Source organism: Dendrobates tinctorius, unplaced genomic scaffold (genome assembly GCF_039654945.1).
Source record: "Dendrobates tinctorius isolate UK_male_01 unplaced genomic scaffold, ASM3965494v1 ptg000202l, whole genome shotgun sequence".
In the NCBI taxonomy this organism is placed as follows: Eukaryota; Metazoa; Chordata; class Amphibia; order Anura; family Dendrobatidae; genus Dendrobates; species Dendrobates tinctorius.
Genome location: NW_027361869.1, coordinates 1,666,682 through 1,682,778, shown reverse-complemented (window position 1 = coordinate 1,682,778; position 16,097 = coordinate 1,666,682). Strand labels below are relative to the sequence as shown.

Genomic DNA, 16,097 nt, shown 5'->3' with positions numbered 1-16,097 from the left:
GACGTTACTACTGTGCGGGGCCACAAAAAGGGACGTTACTACTGGGCCGGGCCACAATGAGGGACGTTACTACTGTGCGGGGCCACAAAGAGGGACGTTACTACTGGGCCGGGCCACAAAGAGGGACGTTACTACTGGGCCGGGCCACAAAGAGGGTCGTTACTACAGGGCTGGCCCACAAAAAGGACGTTACTACTGGGGCGGGCCACAATGAGGGATTTTACTACTGGGCGGGGCCACAAAAAGGGATGTTACTACTGGGCCGGGCCACAAAGAGGGACGTTACTACTGTGCGGGGCCCCAAAGACGGACGTTACTACAGGGCTGGTCCACAAAAAGGGACGTTACTACTGGGCGGGGCCACAAAAAGGGACGTTACTACTGGGCCGGGCCACAAAGAGGGACGTTACTACTGGGCCGGGCCACAAAGAGGGATGTTACTACTGGGCCGGGCCACAAAGACGGACGTTACTACAGGGCTGGTCCACAAAAAGGGACGTTACTACTGTGCAGGGACACAAAGGGGGACGTTACTACTGGGGCGGGCCACAATGAGGGACGTTACTACTGGCGGGGCCACAAAAAGGGATGTTACTACTGGGCCAGGCCACAAAGAGGGATGTTACTACTGGGCCAGGCCACAAAGAGGGAAAGAGGGTCGTTACTACTGTGCGGGGCCACAAAGAGGGGGACGTTACTACTGTTCGGGGCCACAAAGAGGGACGTTACTACTGTGCAGGGCCACAAAGAGGGTCGTTACTACTGTGCGGGGCCACAAAGAGGGGGACGTTACTACTGTTCGGGGCCACAAAGAGGGACGTTACTACTGTGCGGGGCCACAAAGAGGGGGGCGTTACTACTGGGCGGGGCCACAAAGGGGGACGGTACTACTGTGCGGGGCCACAAAGAGGGACGTTACTACAGGGCTGGCCCACAAAAAGGGACGTTACTACAGGGCTGGCCCACAAAAAGGGACGCTACTACTGTGCAGGGCCACAAAAAGGGACGCTACTACTGGGCCGGGCCACAATGAGGGACGTTACTACTGTGCGGGGCCAAAAAGAGGGACGTTACTACTGGGCCGGGCCACAAAGAGGGTCGTTACTACAGGGCTGGCCCACAAAAAGGACATTACTACTGGGGCGGGCCACAATGAGGGATTTTACTACTGGGCGGGGCCACAAAGAGGGACGTTACTACTGTGCGGGGCCCCAAAGACGGACGTTACTACAGGGCTGGCCCACAAAAAGGGACGTTACTACAGGGCTGGCCCACAAAAGGGGACGCTACTACTGTGCAGGGCCACAAAAAGGGACGCTACTACTGGGCCGGGCCACAATGAGGGACGTTACTACTGTGCGGGGCCACAAAGAGGGACGTTACTACTGGGCCGGGCCACAAAGAGGGTCGTTACTACAGGGCTGGCCCACAAAAAGGGACGTTACTACTGGGCCGGGCCACAAAGAGGGACGTTACTACTGTGCGGGGCCCCAAAGACGGACGTTACTACAGGGCTGGTCCACAAAAAGGGACGTTACTACTGGGCGGGGCCACAAAAAGGGACGTTACTACTGGGCCAGGCCACAAAGAAGGACGTTACTACTGGGCCGGGCCACAAAGAGGGACGTTACTACTGTGCGGGGCCACAAAGACGGACGTTACTACAGGGCTGGTCCACAAAAAGGACGTTACTACTGTGCAGGGCCACAAAGGGGGACGTTACTACTGTGCGGGGCCACAAAGAGGGACGTTACTACTGGGCCGGGCCACAAAGACGGTCGTTACTACAGGGCTGGCCCACAAAAAGGGACGTTACTACTGGGCCGGGCCACAAAGAGGGACGTTACTACTGTGCGGGGCCCCAAAGACGGACGTTACTACAGGGCTGGTCCACAAAAAGGGACGTTACTACTGGGCGGGGCCACAAAAAGGGACGTTACTACTGGGCCGGGCCACAAAGAAGGACGTTACTACTGGGCCGGGCCACAAAGAGGGACGTTACTACTGTGTGGGGCCACAAAGACGGACGTTACTACAGGGCTGGTCCACAAAAAGGACGTTACTACTGTGCAGGGCCACAAAGGGGGACGTTACTACTTGGGCGGGCCACAATGAGGGACGTTACTACTGGCGGGGCCACAAAAAGGGATGTTACTACTGGGCCAGGCCACAAAGAGGGATGTTACTACTGGGCCAGGCCACAAAGAGGGAAAGAGGGTCGTTACTACTGTGCGGGGCCACAAAGAGGGGGACGTTACTACTGTGCGGGGCCACAAAGAGGGACGTTACTACTGTGCAGGGCCACAAAGAGAGACATTACTACTGTGCAGGGCCACAAAGAGGGACTTTACTACTGTGCTGGGACACAAAGAGGGACGTTACTACTGTGCGGGCCACAAAGAGGGGGGGCGTTACTACTGGGCAGGGCCACAAAGAGGGACGTTACTACTGGGCGGGGCCACAAAGAGGGATGTTACTACTGGGCGGGGCCACAAAAAGGGACGTTACTACTTGGCCAGGCCACAAAGAGGGACGTTACTACTGTGAGAGGCCACAAAAAGGGACGTTACTACTGTGCGGGGCCACAAAGAGGGGGCGTTTCTACTGGGCGGGGCCACAAAGAGGGACGTTACTACTGGGCGGGGCCACAAAGAGGGATGTTACTACTGGGCGGGGCCACAAAGAGGGTGACGTTACTACTGTGCGGGGCCACAAAGAGGGACATTACTACTGTGCGGGGCCACAAAGAGGGACATTACTACTGTGCGGGGCCACAAAGACGGACGTTACTACTGTGCGGGGCCACAAAGAGGGACGTTACTACTGTGCGGGGCCACAAAGAGGGACGTTACTACTGGGTGGGGCCACAAAGAGGGATGTTACTACTGGGTGGGGACACAAAAAGGGACGTTACTACTTGGCCAGGCCACAAAGAGGGACGTTACTACTGTGAGAGGCCACAAAGAGGGACGTTACTACTGTGCAGGGCCACAAAGAGGGGGCGTTACTACTGGGCGGGGCCACAAAGAGGGACGTTACTACTGGGCGGGGCCACAAAGAGGGTGACGTTACTACTGGGCGGGGCCACAAAGAGGGTGACGTTACTACTGTGCGGGGCCACAAACAGGGAAGTTACTACTGTGCGGGGCCACAAAGAGGGGGCGTTACTACTGGGCGGGGCCACAAAGAGGGACGTTACTACTGGGCGGGGCCACAAAGAGGGTGACGTTACTACTGGGCGGGGCCACAAAGAGGGTGACGTTACTACTGGGCGGGGCCACAAAGAGGGTGACGTTACTACTGGGCGGGGCCACAAAGAGGGTGACGTTACTACTGGGCGGGGCCACAAAGAGGGTGACGTTACTACTGGGCGGGGCCACAAAGAGGGTGACGTTACTACTGGGCGGGGCCACAAAGAGGGACGTTACTACTGTGCGGGGCCACAAAGAGGTACGTTACTACTGTGCTGGGCCACAAAGAGGGACGTTACTACTGTGCGGGGCCACAAAGAGGGACGTTACTACTGTGCGGGGCCCCAAAGACGGACGTTACTACAGGGCTGGTCCACAAAAAGGGGCGTTACTACTGGGCGGGGCCACAAAAAGAGACATTACTACTGGGCCGGGCCACAAAGAGGGACGTTACTACTGGGCCGGGCCACAAAGAGGGACGTTACTACTGGGCCGGGCCACAAAGAGGGACGTTACTACTGTGCGGGGTCACAGACAGACGTTACTACAGGGCTGGTCCACAAAGAGGGACGTTACTACTGTACAGGGCCACAAAGGGGGACGTTACTACTGGGGCGGGCCACAAAAAGGGACGTTACTACTGTGCAGGGCCACAAAGGGGGACGTTACTACTGGGGCGGGCCACAATGAGGGACGTTACTACTGGCGGGGCCACAAAAAGGGATGTTACTACTGGGCCAGGCCACAAAGAGGGATGTTACTACTGGGCCAGGCCACAAAGAGGGTTGTTACTACTGTGCGGGGCCACAAAGAGGGGGACGTTACTACTGTGCGGGGCCACAAAGAGGGACGTTACTACTGTGCAGGGCCACAAAGAGGGACGTTACTACTGTGCAGGGCCACAAAGAGGGACGTTACTACTGTGCAGGGCCACAAAGAGGGACGTTACTACTGTGCAGGGCCACAAAGAGGGACATTACTACTGTGCAGGGCCACAATGAGGGACGTTACTACTGTGCGGGGTCACAAAGACAGACGTTACTACAGGGCTGGTCCACAAAGAGGGACGTTACTACTGGGGCGGGCCACAAAAAGGGACGTTACTACCAGGGCTGTGGAGTCGGAGTCGTGGAGTCGGTGCTCATTTTGGTGGAGTCGGAGTCGGTATAAAATGGACCGACTCCGACTCCTAAAATATATAATAAATTGGGTACAGTAATTCAATGCAGGATGTGCTGAATATTTTTTCATAGGAGTTTGGGAAAGTTATGAAATGTCCTATAAATGGCTGTTATATTCCTGATCTAAGGCTACATTCACACACAGCGTTTTTCCTGTGTTTTTTGAGGATACGTTTTTCAGCTGCAAAAGCTGATCATCTTTTTAAAAAACTGCATCACCTGAAAGGTTTTTGAGCTCATAGATAATGTTTTCAATAGCAAAAGCAGATTAGAAATCTGCTCTATCTATCCATTTATCCATATCTGTCTATCCATATCGTATCTGTACCAAAAAGAATGAAAACCGGGTAGTACACCAATATATATTCTGTTCTATCTAAATATCTTGATTATTGGATCATAAAAATGATTAAATGTCTGAGATTCACATTGTACTACAATAAATTTTTCACTTAAATATAAGCAATATGTGTGGGAGTCGGAGTTGTGGAGTCGGAGTTGGAGTCGGAGTCGGTGTAAGGGAAATTGAGGAGTCGGAGTCGCAGGTTTGGCTTACCGACTCCACAGCCCTGGTTACTACTGTGCAGGGCCACAAAGGGGGACGTTACTACTGGGGCGGGCCACAATGAGGGACGTTACTACTGGCGGGGCCACAAAAAGGGATGTTACTACTGGGCCAGGCCACAAAGAGGGATGTTACTACTGGGCCAGGCCACAAAGAGGGTTGTTACTACTGTGCGGGGCCACAAAGAGGGGGACGTTACTACTGTGCGGGGCCACAAAGAGGGACGTTACTACTGTGCAGGGCCACAAAGAGGGACGTTACTACTGTGCAGGGCCACAAAGAGGGACGTTACTACTGTGCAGGGCCACAAAGAGGGACATTACTACTGTGCGGGGCCACAAAGAGGGGGGCGTTAGTACTGGGCAGGGCCACAAAGAGGGACATTACTACTGGGCGGGTGCCAATAAGAGGGATGTTACTACTGGGCGGGGCCACAAAAAGGGAGGTTACTACTTGGCCAGGCCACAAAGAGGGACGTTACTACTGTGAGAGGCCACAAAGAGGGACGTTACTACTGTGCGGGGCCACAAAGAGGGGGCGTTACTACTGGGCGGGACCACAAAGAGGGATGTTACTACTGGGCGGGGCCACAAAGAGGGATGTTACTACTGGGCGGGGCCACAAAGAGGGACGTTACTACTGTCTGGGGCCACAAAGAGGGACGTTACTACTGGGCGGGGCCACAAAGAGGGACGTTACTACTGGGCGGGGCCACAAAGAGGGTGACGTTACTACCGTGCGGGGCCACAAAGAGGGACATTACTACTGGGCGGGGCCACAAAGAGGGATGTTACTACTGGGCGGGGCCACAAAAAGGGACGTTACTACTTGGCCAGGCCACAAAGAGGGACATTACTACTGTGCGGGGCCACAAAGAGGGACGTTACTACTGTGCGGGGCCACAAAGAGGGACGTTACTACTGTCTGGGGCCACAAAGAGGGATGTTACTACTGGGCGGGGCCACAAAGAGGGACGTTACTACTGGGCGGGGCCACAAAGAGGGACGTTACTACTGGGTGGGGCCACAAAGAGGGTGACGTTACTACCGTGCGGGGCCACAAAGAGGGACGTTACTACTGTGCGGGGCCACAAAGAGGGATGTTACTACTGTGCGGGGCCACAAAGAGGGATGTTACTACTGGGCGGGGCCACAAAGAGGGACGTTACTACTGGGTGGGGCCACAAAGAGGGTGACGTTACTACCGTGCGGGGCCACAAAGAGGGACGTTACTACTGTGCGGGGCCACAAAGAGGGACGTTACTACTGGGCGGGGCCACAAAGAGGGACGTTACTACTGTGCGGGGCCACAAAGAGGGATGTTACTACTGGGCGGGGCCACAAAGAGGGACGTTACTACTGGGTGGGGCCACAAAGAGGGTGACGTTACTACCGTGCGGGGCCACAAAGAGGGACGTTACTACTGTGCGGGGCCACAAAGAGGGACGTTACTACTGTCTGGGGCCACAAAGAGGGATGTTACTACTGGGCGGGGCCACAAAGAGGGACGTTACTACTGTGCGGGGTCACAAAGAGGGACGTTACTACTGGGCGGGGCCACAAAGAGGGTGACGTTACTACCGTGCGGGGCCACAAAGAGGGACGTTACTACTGTGCGGGGCCACAAAGAGGGACGTTACTACTGTGCGGGGCCACAAAGAGGGACGTTACTACTGTGCGGGGCCACTGTAGAATGTGTCTGGCTGCTATCTGGAGTACTGATGTATATGGACGTTTTTAATCAGTAAATTTACTGCTAGATATTTCAGTTATGTCTCTCACAGACAGCGGCAGCCGAAGCTTAATTCTGAGCATGGCAGATGAACCGTATGTCCAACTCGACACAACAATAATCACTTTTGGAAATTTGCCCTAAATCTCTTAATTATCTTCTCTAAAAAAAATCCCTACAGCAAATATGTAAAAAAATAAATAAATAAAAAAACCACAATATCCAAGACCCCCCATGAGAGAGTAATATCAGCTGTACAATTATGTATGGAAGATGTGAACTCTGAATAGATTTATTTTTGTAGAAAAACAAAGTGGTTTAAGTTGACGGCACCGAAGATGATCAGAAAATCCAATACTCGTCTAAATATCCAATCATTTTTATCTCGAATGAAATCAGTCAGGCGTGTTATCTCCACAGAAATACACTCTGAGCAATAAGCATACCCATACCGCCATCAGGTGGGCAGCGTGTGTCATTACACACTGACAACTTTCCCACGATCATTATGAAGTTACACTAAGGCTATGTTCACATGCTTTTTTCTGTTAACGAGACTTTTTTAGAGCTGATCCAAACTAAAATCCTAAAAATAAAAAAAAACACACTTGGGAAAACTCATTTACAGTATATGAGAAATTTACTTTAGAGTATGTGCACAGTCTTTTTGCTGAGTTTTCAGGGCAGAAACTTACAGTTATTGAGGAGCCTTAAGATTTGGAGGAAGATTTGGACATTTTCTGCTTAGTTTCCAATCCGTTCTGTTCTCCGTATGCCTCAAAGAACTCTGAGAAACTTTTTGCTGAGTTTTTGGAGCGGAAACATTAACTTTTTGGAGGAGATTTGCATTTTTTGAGGATTATTTTGAAGAGTTTCTCCTCCACAACCGCTGCGAGAAAACACCCTTTGGCTATGTGCACATGGAGGATTTTTTTAATGCAGTAATAAAAAAAACAAAAGTTTTTAACCGCAACAGGACATGCCTTCTTTGGGGTATGTTAACAACTGAGGTTTTTTTGTTGTTTTTTAAAGGAGTTTTTGGGGCAGAAATTCTCAACTGAAACTCTCCATATCCTTCTCAAAAAAGCAGAACTCCTCGAAAACATGGAGATTCTGAAAATTAGCTATGAGCAGAAAACGTCTTTATCATGAAGATTCCGTCCGGAATCCACCTAAAAAAAAGCGCACAAAGACTGCTGCAAAAAAAATGTGTGCACATGTTCAGTGCTTTGTTACTGCTTTTAACTGCTTCATGGTTCTGAAACCATGAAGAGGTTAAAAAGTAGTGGTTCAAGCAGCAGACATGTCACAGCAGACATTTTTCTGCTTAAAAAAAAAGCCGGAAATAGATGCAGTGTGAACTTACGGTACACTCACGCTATATGCAGAGTATTTTCCTGGCGGTCAAAAACAATCAGTTTTAGTTCTTCAAGTAGTAACCATTCAGGAAACGTTCCTTTGCGGGAGTTTTCGGATGAGCTTTCTGATACAGATTTTTGCAGAGTTTTCTCTTTGAAGCTTTTTTTTTTGGAGCCTTTTGATTGAACACTGCCTAGTTTGGGGCGTTTTCCATCTGAAGATGCTTCAAAGAAATGACAAACTCTATTTTTTCTCACGAATCAGGTGAAGCAGGTAAGAGGAATTTCGCAGGGCTCTATGGAAGGGAGAAAAGGGGGGATGAGGCTGCAGTTTCTGCAGCCGCATATGATTAGCTTAGAGCACATAGAATAGCTCTTGTATCACTCAACAAAGAGCGTACCTAGTAAACATAAAGAGAGAAAATGTATAGAATAAAGGATAAAACCTAAAATATGCACATCATCAATAACATTTTCTGACTGCACTATATCGAATGTACATATATTGCTGCCTAAGGGGGATGTACATTTTTTTAGGGTAACAAATACTAAATTTCCCCCGCTATGATTATATTTTATTGGCCCTACTGATGTATTTATACATAGATTCTGCCATCTTAGGACCACCCTTCATCTTGTATATTGGTATCAAAGTCCCACATACTCAGTGAGTAATATATAAGAATCAAGGAACATGCCAGGTACTTCTGCTTGATTGTCTTAAAGGGGACATATCAACAGGTCAAAAGTTGGCAGCTTTTGCTCTCATTTTATTCCCGCTTCTCCTCTGAGTATTTTGCTTTTTACATTTTTAAAATCCACCATACGATTCTGGAGATATGGGCCTTTATATTTGGTGCTGCTTTTTATGGTCTTAACCAAGAGCGCGTTGCTCATAGGGCAATAATGTCACAAAGGAGGAAGAAAAAGACCGGGTTTTTCAATGTATCCGCGCTGACCACACAAGGACATAAATATTCTTCATAGCTTTATTGTACCAACGCGTTTTGCGGCAGATCTGCCACTTCCTCAGGGCCAAAGAAGTCACAAAACGCATCGGCACAATAAAGCTATGAAGAATATTTCTGTCCTTGTGTAATCAGCGCGGATACATTGAAAAACCCGGTCTTTTTCTTCCTCCTTTGTGACATTGGTATCTACCGGAGTCTGCAGCGACCACTGGTTCCTTTCACATTCTGCAAGGGGTTGTGACTGTTCACAACCTGCAACAGGTGAGTGCACTAACCGTGTATTGTCACCCAAAAAAATCACTTTTATCGCCCTATGTGTGCTCTCTTTCCTTAATTTCATAGGGTAATAAAGCAGAATAGTCTAGGGACACGCCCCCAGGGAAGCAGAGCAGCCTCAGGACACACCCCCAGGGAATCCTATGAGCCACGCCCACGACCATAAAAATCAGCAATAAGAAAAGGCTCATATCTCTGCAACCGTATGGCCGATTATTACATAAAAAAAAAACCTGAAGCAGTGGGAATAAAATAAAAGAAGAAACTGGCCTCTTTTGACCTGGTGACAGATCCGCTTTAAATGATACTACTGTAAAGGTACTGTCACACTTAGCGATGCACCAGCGATCCCGACCAGCGATATGACGCGGTCAGGATCGCTTGTGCATCGCTAAATGGTCGCTAGTGAGCTGCCACACAGGCAGATCTCACCAGCGACATTGCTGGGGACGGGGGTCGCTACTTACCTGTCACACCAGGCGATCCTGCGTCCTCCCGCCCGGCTCCACGAGAAACAGTCCAGGACGTTCTCGCGCGATCAGCGATAAGCAGCGGGGGAGCGGGTTGTAGGTAAGCATCACACACAGCGATATCGCTAGCAATATCGCTATAACGTCACAAGTTATAGCGATATTGCTAGCGATATCTCTTAGTGTGACATGCCCTTAAGACTCCATTGCTGCAGACGTTTATGGCTCTTCTTGTATGGAGTCTAAAGTCACAGCACAGCGGGGCTCAGAACAATGGAGAAAGGATATTTAATCTCTTCTCTCCTATTGTTACAGTGAGAGAACTTATGTGATTAAATTCTAGTCTCCAAAGCTCCTTTTATAAACCCAGATATTGGAAGGCTAATGTTTTCTGCAGCATCAGAGAGATTGGTATAGCCTATAGGGGGTGACGTGCACAGATGGGGGGGGGGGAATCGCCTATCAATACAGAGAAAGAAGGATGGGGGGGCATGTTGACCACAGCTCTCCTTAATAGATCAGGACACCCCTTCTAAGAACTGCGGTGGACTCACAGGGAAAATGGAGAAGAAGTGTCAGAACCAGATAACCAATTAAATACAATTTGCATTGCAGCCTTGATGCAGATTACATCTAATTACTCGACGAGGCAATGCCCCAGTGGCTGTAATTTGTATTTTATACATTTTTAATAATCATTTCCATCTTGAAAGGCTGAAATGTGTGAACAAGCATCTGAAGATTAATTAAATGTTTCCAAAGGTAGGACAACCTCACAAGAATATAGATCGTCCTCAGGAAAAAACAGCGGGGGGGGGGGGGGGAGGAATATGGACATCGCAAGACCCTGCTCCCTGGGAGACCAAGATAACAATACAATTAAAAGTGGGCGAGTACATGTTCGGTATAGATGGACGGTAGACCCTCAGTCGTCTCCGCTGCTGAGACCAAGGAATCTCATTGCAAGTAAATGTGCGACTTCAGAAAGCCCCTTCAAGGGCATCTCTCAAAGATAAGCAGAGCACCGCTATGTGCTCATGACATCCAAAAGATGGTTGCGGTCTCACTGGGCATATGTCAGATTAAATATTAACATTTGCATTTATATGCATTGCAGTATGAAATACCGTGCCACCTCTTTATGTGAATGGTGTGACAAAAGTGTGACAGATCCAGTGAAGGGGATAGGACACGTGTGAATCAGTAGATTTTGTGGCAAGATCACCCCGACTCCATTGACTAGCAGTCGTGAAGTATAACAATGAATGGACATGTTGGGTCCTCCAGATTGGAAGACATCATCTCTCTGCTTCATCTAAAAGCTAACACACTAAAAGTTAAGAAAAAGGTAACACACTGAGCTGGTAAATTAAATTCTGAATTATGGGGAGTTTACAGGGAGTATTAGAAAGTCTGCCCATGATCCACAGTTGTTTACAGAGAGCCAGATTATCATGTGCTAATTCCTAGAGGAAGGTAGACACATACAGACAAGAAGCCAGGCAGATGCAGGAAAGGAGAGTGTCTCAGCAAAAAAAAGTCTGCATCACAGAAAACTAGCAAGCAAGTGTTAGGCGTCGGGTTCCTGCCTCTGCAAAGGAGGAATCCCGAGCCTTGCCTTCTGTGGTCTCCCATTCAGTCCCGGCCGCAGAAAAGGCTGCTCAGCAAAGACGTCGTTCCCGGCATCTTGATCAGGCCAGTGCTGTCGGTTCAGTTGCTGCTGCCATCTCAGGGTCAAGCTATAGCAGCCTGCACTGGTCAGCAGCAAGCAGCTCCTGGGACGAAGTCCTTCTTTCGGGCTACTGAGCATGCCCGCGGGACGATCTCTCATTGGAGGTTGGAGGTCACATGCTCAGGTCCTCAAGCAGCTCGGATTGGACCATCAGGAAGGTCCCAGAAGGACGCTGCTATAAAAGGTTCACATGGCCGCTCAGCCATGCGCTAGTATAGACTCTTTATGCTATTTGTGTGAGTGATGATGGATGCATGAAACTGGTGACTGACTCATAACACCCCTCCCTTGGATACACATGTTTGTAGAGTTTAGGGTTTGGAGTCAGCGTCTATTAGTGGCTTTGTCTTGCGCCACTGTGCTACATCTCACAGCACCTCACTCAGCGCCATACGGTGCCGTCCTGCTCTGGGCACCTCGCTACTGCATGTACAGGAGCATCCGTTAGAGCGACGCCGAGGGCGTCTTATGCACTTTCCAGTCCTAAGCCTAGGCTGGTTAGTGGTGTCCGCCAAAGCTGCGCTGTACGCGCTTAGTGCGGTAACCAAAAGCAACTATCAGCTGCACCCTGTGACTCCTAACAGGGCACAGCATTCTATAAGCATCTGTCCACACATCACTGTTGCGGTGCTGAGCGCTAGTGGGGCTAGAGGGACTCTATCCCTGTGTCCTTGGGGCAGAGTCCTGTGTCTTTGCACTAGCGCTGTCCTGCCGAGTCCTGTGAGGATAAACAGGCTCTGGCACTTATTCCAGCGGCTCTGTGAGGTAACAGAGCTCGCTCCTGTACACACTGGGTCAGCGGTTAACCCGCCGTTGTTTACTTAGTGTTACGCCATTACTGAGCAGCAGTTTTCCACCTCTGCACGGTGGACCCCGGGTTGCGATCGCTCTTCCTTATATTTTATATTTAGTGCGATCCGCAACCCTAACAGTAAGTAGGCACTTTCCAATTGCTGTGCCACGTTAGGAAACTAGTTAGGGCCAGAAGGGAGCATGTAAGAAACACGATCCTTCATTGCCGCTGATATAGTTTTCTTCATATGGAAAAGAAAAGCCCATCTGAGAGAGCTGCTATAATAGAGGAAGGGTGAGGATTGCAACCATAGAGGAAAACATAGAGGCTTATTCCTGTAAATGAAGAGTGCATCCACCAGCAGGTTGAAAATTAGCCACCATAAGAGCCATTGTTTAGCACAGTAGAGTCACTCAAAGGGGGTTATTCCTGTGAGCGCATCCGCCGAGGATGATTATTAACCATCATAAGAGTGAAGATTTGTCACACAAGAGGGGACATAGATGCTTAGGCTATGTGCACACGCTGCGGATTCACCTGCAGGTTTTTCCGCACGGATTTCCTGCGGTTTGACACCTGGACAATGGAACAGGTGCCAAACCGCTGCGGAATTCGCAGAAAGAATTGACATGCTGCGGCTTGTAATCCGCAGCAAAACCGCGTGGAAATAAACGCAGCGTGAGCACAGCGGTTTTGAAAACCCATAGGATAACATGGTACTGTACCATGTCTGCAGAACTGCAGTGGATCCGCAGGGCCAAAACCGCTGCGGAACCAGCAGAATCCGCAGCATGTGCATATACCCTTATTCCGGACATCAAGAAAAAAGAGGGGGAGAAGCCAGCGCTGCTTGTGGTCAGAACGTAATACATAAAGTGTGAAAACACACATTGGTTTCTATCTGTATTCAAAAATGAGACATTTAGCAAAAAATTGATCAATTGTTTGAGCTACCCCGCCACGTCAAGGCAGTCTCGTATGGGGAGTCCTACTCTACGTTTTTTATGTTCGCTGTGCCATTGCGGCCTCCTAAATGTATAAAAGCAAGACCTCATTACATGCACACTGTACCTCAAGCATTTCAAAATCGTTCCTATGGCACCAGAGGACAAGCGCAGATAAAGGTTAGCCAGGTCCATGCAGACATTTCAGGTCCAACCTCCACACTGCCTGACCAGCACCACAGATAAAGGACGATCCAGGCCCAGATACAGGTGCGTAATCAAATAAAGCCTAGGGCAGGGCAGGGCCGCTGTTAATGTGAACAGCAGCCTAGATCAATCACTAAGAAAACAGAAAGAATAGCGTACATGACCCAGCGCGCACGGCTAAAGTGGTGGTCAGCCACAAAACCAATATCAAGAAAAAAGAGGGGGAGAAGCCAGCGCTGCTTGTGGTCAGAACGTAATACATAAAGTGTGAAAACACACATTGGTTTCTATCTGTATTCAAAAATGAGACATTTAGCAAAAAATTGATCAATTGTTTGAGCTACCCCGCCACGTCAAGGCAGTCTCGTATGGGGAGTCCTACTCTACGTTTTTTATGTTCGCTGTGCCATTGCGGCCTCCTAAATGTATAAAAGCAAGACCTCATTACATGCACACTGTACCTCAAGCATTTCAAAATCGTTCCTATGGCACCAGAGGACAAGCGCAGATAAAGGTTAGCCAGGTCCATGCAGACATTTCAGGTCCAACCTCCACACTGCCTGACCAGCACCACAGATAAAGGACGATCCAGGCCCAGATACAGGTGCGTAATCAAATAAAGCCTAGGGCAGGGCAGGGCCGCTGTTAATGTGAACAGCAGCCTAGATCAATCACTAAGAAAACAGAAAGAATAGCGTACATGACCCAGCGCGCACGGCTACAGTGGTGGTCAGCCACAAAACCAATATCAAGAAAAAAGAGGGGGAGAAGCCAGCGCTGCTTGTGGTCAGAACGTAATACATAAAGTGTGAAAACACACATTGGTTTCTATCTGTATTCAAAAATGAGACATTTAGCAAAAAATTGATCGTTGCGGGGTAGCTCAAACAATTGATCAATTTTTTGCTAAATGTCTCATTTTTGAATACAGATAGAAACCAATGTGTGTTTTCACACTTTATGTATTACGTTCTGACCACAAGCAGCGCTGGCTTCTCCCCCTCTTTTTTCTTGATATTGGTTTTGTGGCTGACCACCACTGTAGCCGTGCGCGCTGGGTCATGTACGCTATTCTTTCTGTTTTCTTAGTGATTGATCTAGGCTGCTGTTCACATTAACAGCGGCCCTGCCCTGCCCTAGGCTTTATTTGATTACGCACCTGTATCTGGGCCTGGATCGTCCTTTATCTGTGGTGCTGGTCAGGCAGTGTGGAGGTTGGACCTGAAATGTCTGCATGGACCTGGCTAACCTTTATCTGCGCTTGTCCTCTGGTGCCATAGGAACGATTTTGAAATGCTTGAGGTACAGTGTGCATGTAATGAGGTCTTGCTTTTATACATTTAGGAGGCCGCAATGGCACAGCGAACATAAAAAATGTAGAGTAGGACTCCCCATACGAGACTGCCTTGACGTGGCGGGGTAGCTCAAACAATTGATCAATTTTTTGCTAAATGTCTCATTTTTGAATACAGATAGAAACCAATGTGTGTTTTCACACTTTATGTATTACGTTCTGACCACAAGCAGCGCTGGCTTCTCCCCCTCTTTTTTCTTGATATTGGTTTTGTGGCTGACCACCACTGTAGCCGTGCGCGCTGGGTCATGTACGCTATTCTTTCTGTTTTCTTAGTGATTGATCTAGGCTGCTGTTCACATTAACAGCGGCCCTGCCCTGCCCTAGGCTTTATTTGATTACGCACCTGTATCTGGGCCTGGATCGTCCTTTATCTGTGGTGCTGGTCAGGCAGTGTGGAGGTTGGACCTGAAATGTCTGCATGGACCTGGCTAACCTTTATCTGCGCTTGTCCTCTGGTGCCATAGGAACGATTTTGAAATGCTTGAGGTACAGTGTGCATGTAATGAGGTCTTGCTTTTATACATTTAGGAGGCCGCAATGGCACAGCGAACATAAAAAATGTAGAGTAGGACTCCCCATACGAGACTGCCTTGACGTGGCGGGGTAGCTCAAACAATTGATCAATTTTTTGCTAAATGTCTCATTTTTGAATACAGATAGAAACCAATGTGTGTTTTCACACTTTATGTATTACGTTCTGACCACAAGCAGCGCTGGCTTCTCCCCCTCTTTTTTCTTGATATTGGTTTTGTGGCTGACCACCACTGTAGCCGTGCGCGCTGGGTCATGTACGCTATTCTTTCTGTTTTCTTAGTGATTGATCTAGGCTGCTGTTCACATTAACAGCGGCCCTGCCCTGCCCTAGGCTTTATTTGATTACGCACCTGTATCTGGGCCTGGATCGTCCTTTATCTGTGGTGCTGGTCAGGCAGTGTGGAGGTTGGACCTGAAATGTCTGCATGGACCTGGCTAACCTTTATCTGCGCTTGTCCTCTGGTGCCATAGGAACGATTTTGAAATGCTTGAGGTACAGTGTGCATGTAATGAGGTCTTGCTTTTATACATTTAGGAGGCCGCAATGGCACAGCGAACATAAAAAATGTAGAGTAGGACTCCCCATACGAGACTGCCTTGACGTGGCGGGGTAGCTCAAACAATTGATCAATTTTTTGCTAAATGTCTCATTTTTGAATACAGATAGAAACCAATGTGTGTTTTCACACTTTATGTATTACGTTCTGACCACAAGCAGCGCTGGCTTCTCCCCCTCTTTTTCCTTATTCCGGACAGTGACTTTTGTCGCACCAGAGGAGTCTGAGTT

The 16,097-nt window shown here is 49.2% G+C and overlaps 2 protein-coding genes across 4 annotated transcripts in view; one reads left to right on the top strand and one right to left on the bottom strand.

The window, feature by feature from the left end:
* LOC141057065 (ankyrin repeat and fibronectin type-III domain-containing protein 1-like) overlaps positions 1 to 16,097 on the bottom strand; it is a 314,853-nt gene that overhangs the window by 260,720 nt on the left and 38,036 nt on the right. The window contains exon 1 of one of the 3 annotated variants that reach the window (XM_073553579.1): positions 13,340 to 13,977. The exons of the other annotated variants lie outside the window; for them this stretch is intronic. Within the exon in view, the coding sequence (XP_073409680.1) occupies positions 13,340 to 13,407 (68 nt within the window). The 5' untranslated portion in view covers positions 13,408 to 13,977. Of the gene's footprint in view, positions 1 to 13,339; positions 13,978 to 16,097 lie in introns of those variants that run through there. 3 annotated transcript variants of the gene reach the window in all.
* Positions 15,722 to 16,097, top strand: part of TEDC2 (tubulin epsilon and delta complex 2) — a 65,836-nt gene continuing 65,460 nt past the window's right edge. Inside the window, exon 1 of the mRNA XM_073553593.1 lies at positions 15,722 to 15,803. The gene's annotated coding sequence lies outside the window, so the exon portion shown is untranslated. The remainder of the gene's footprint in view (positions 15,804 to 16,097) is intronic.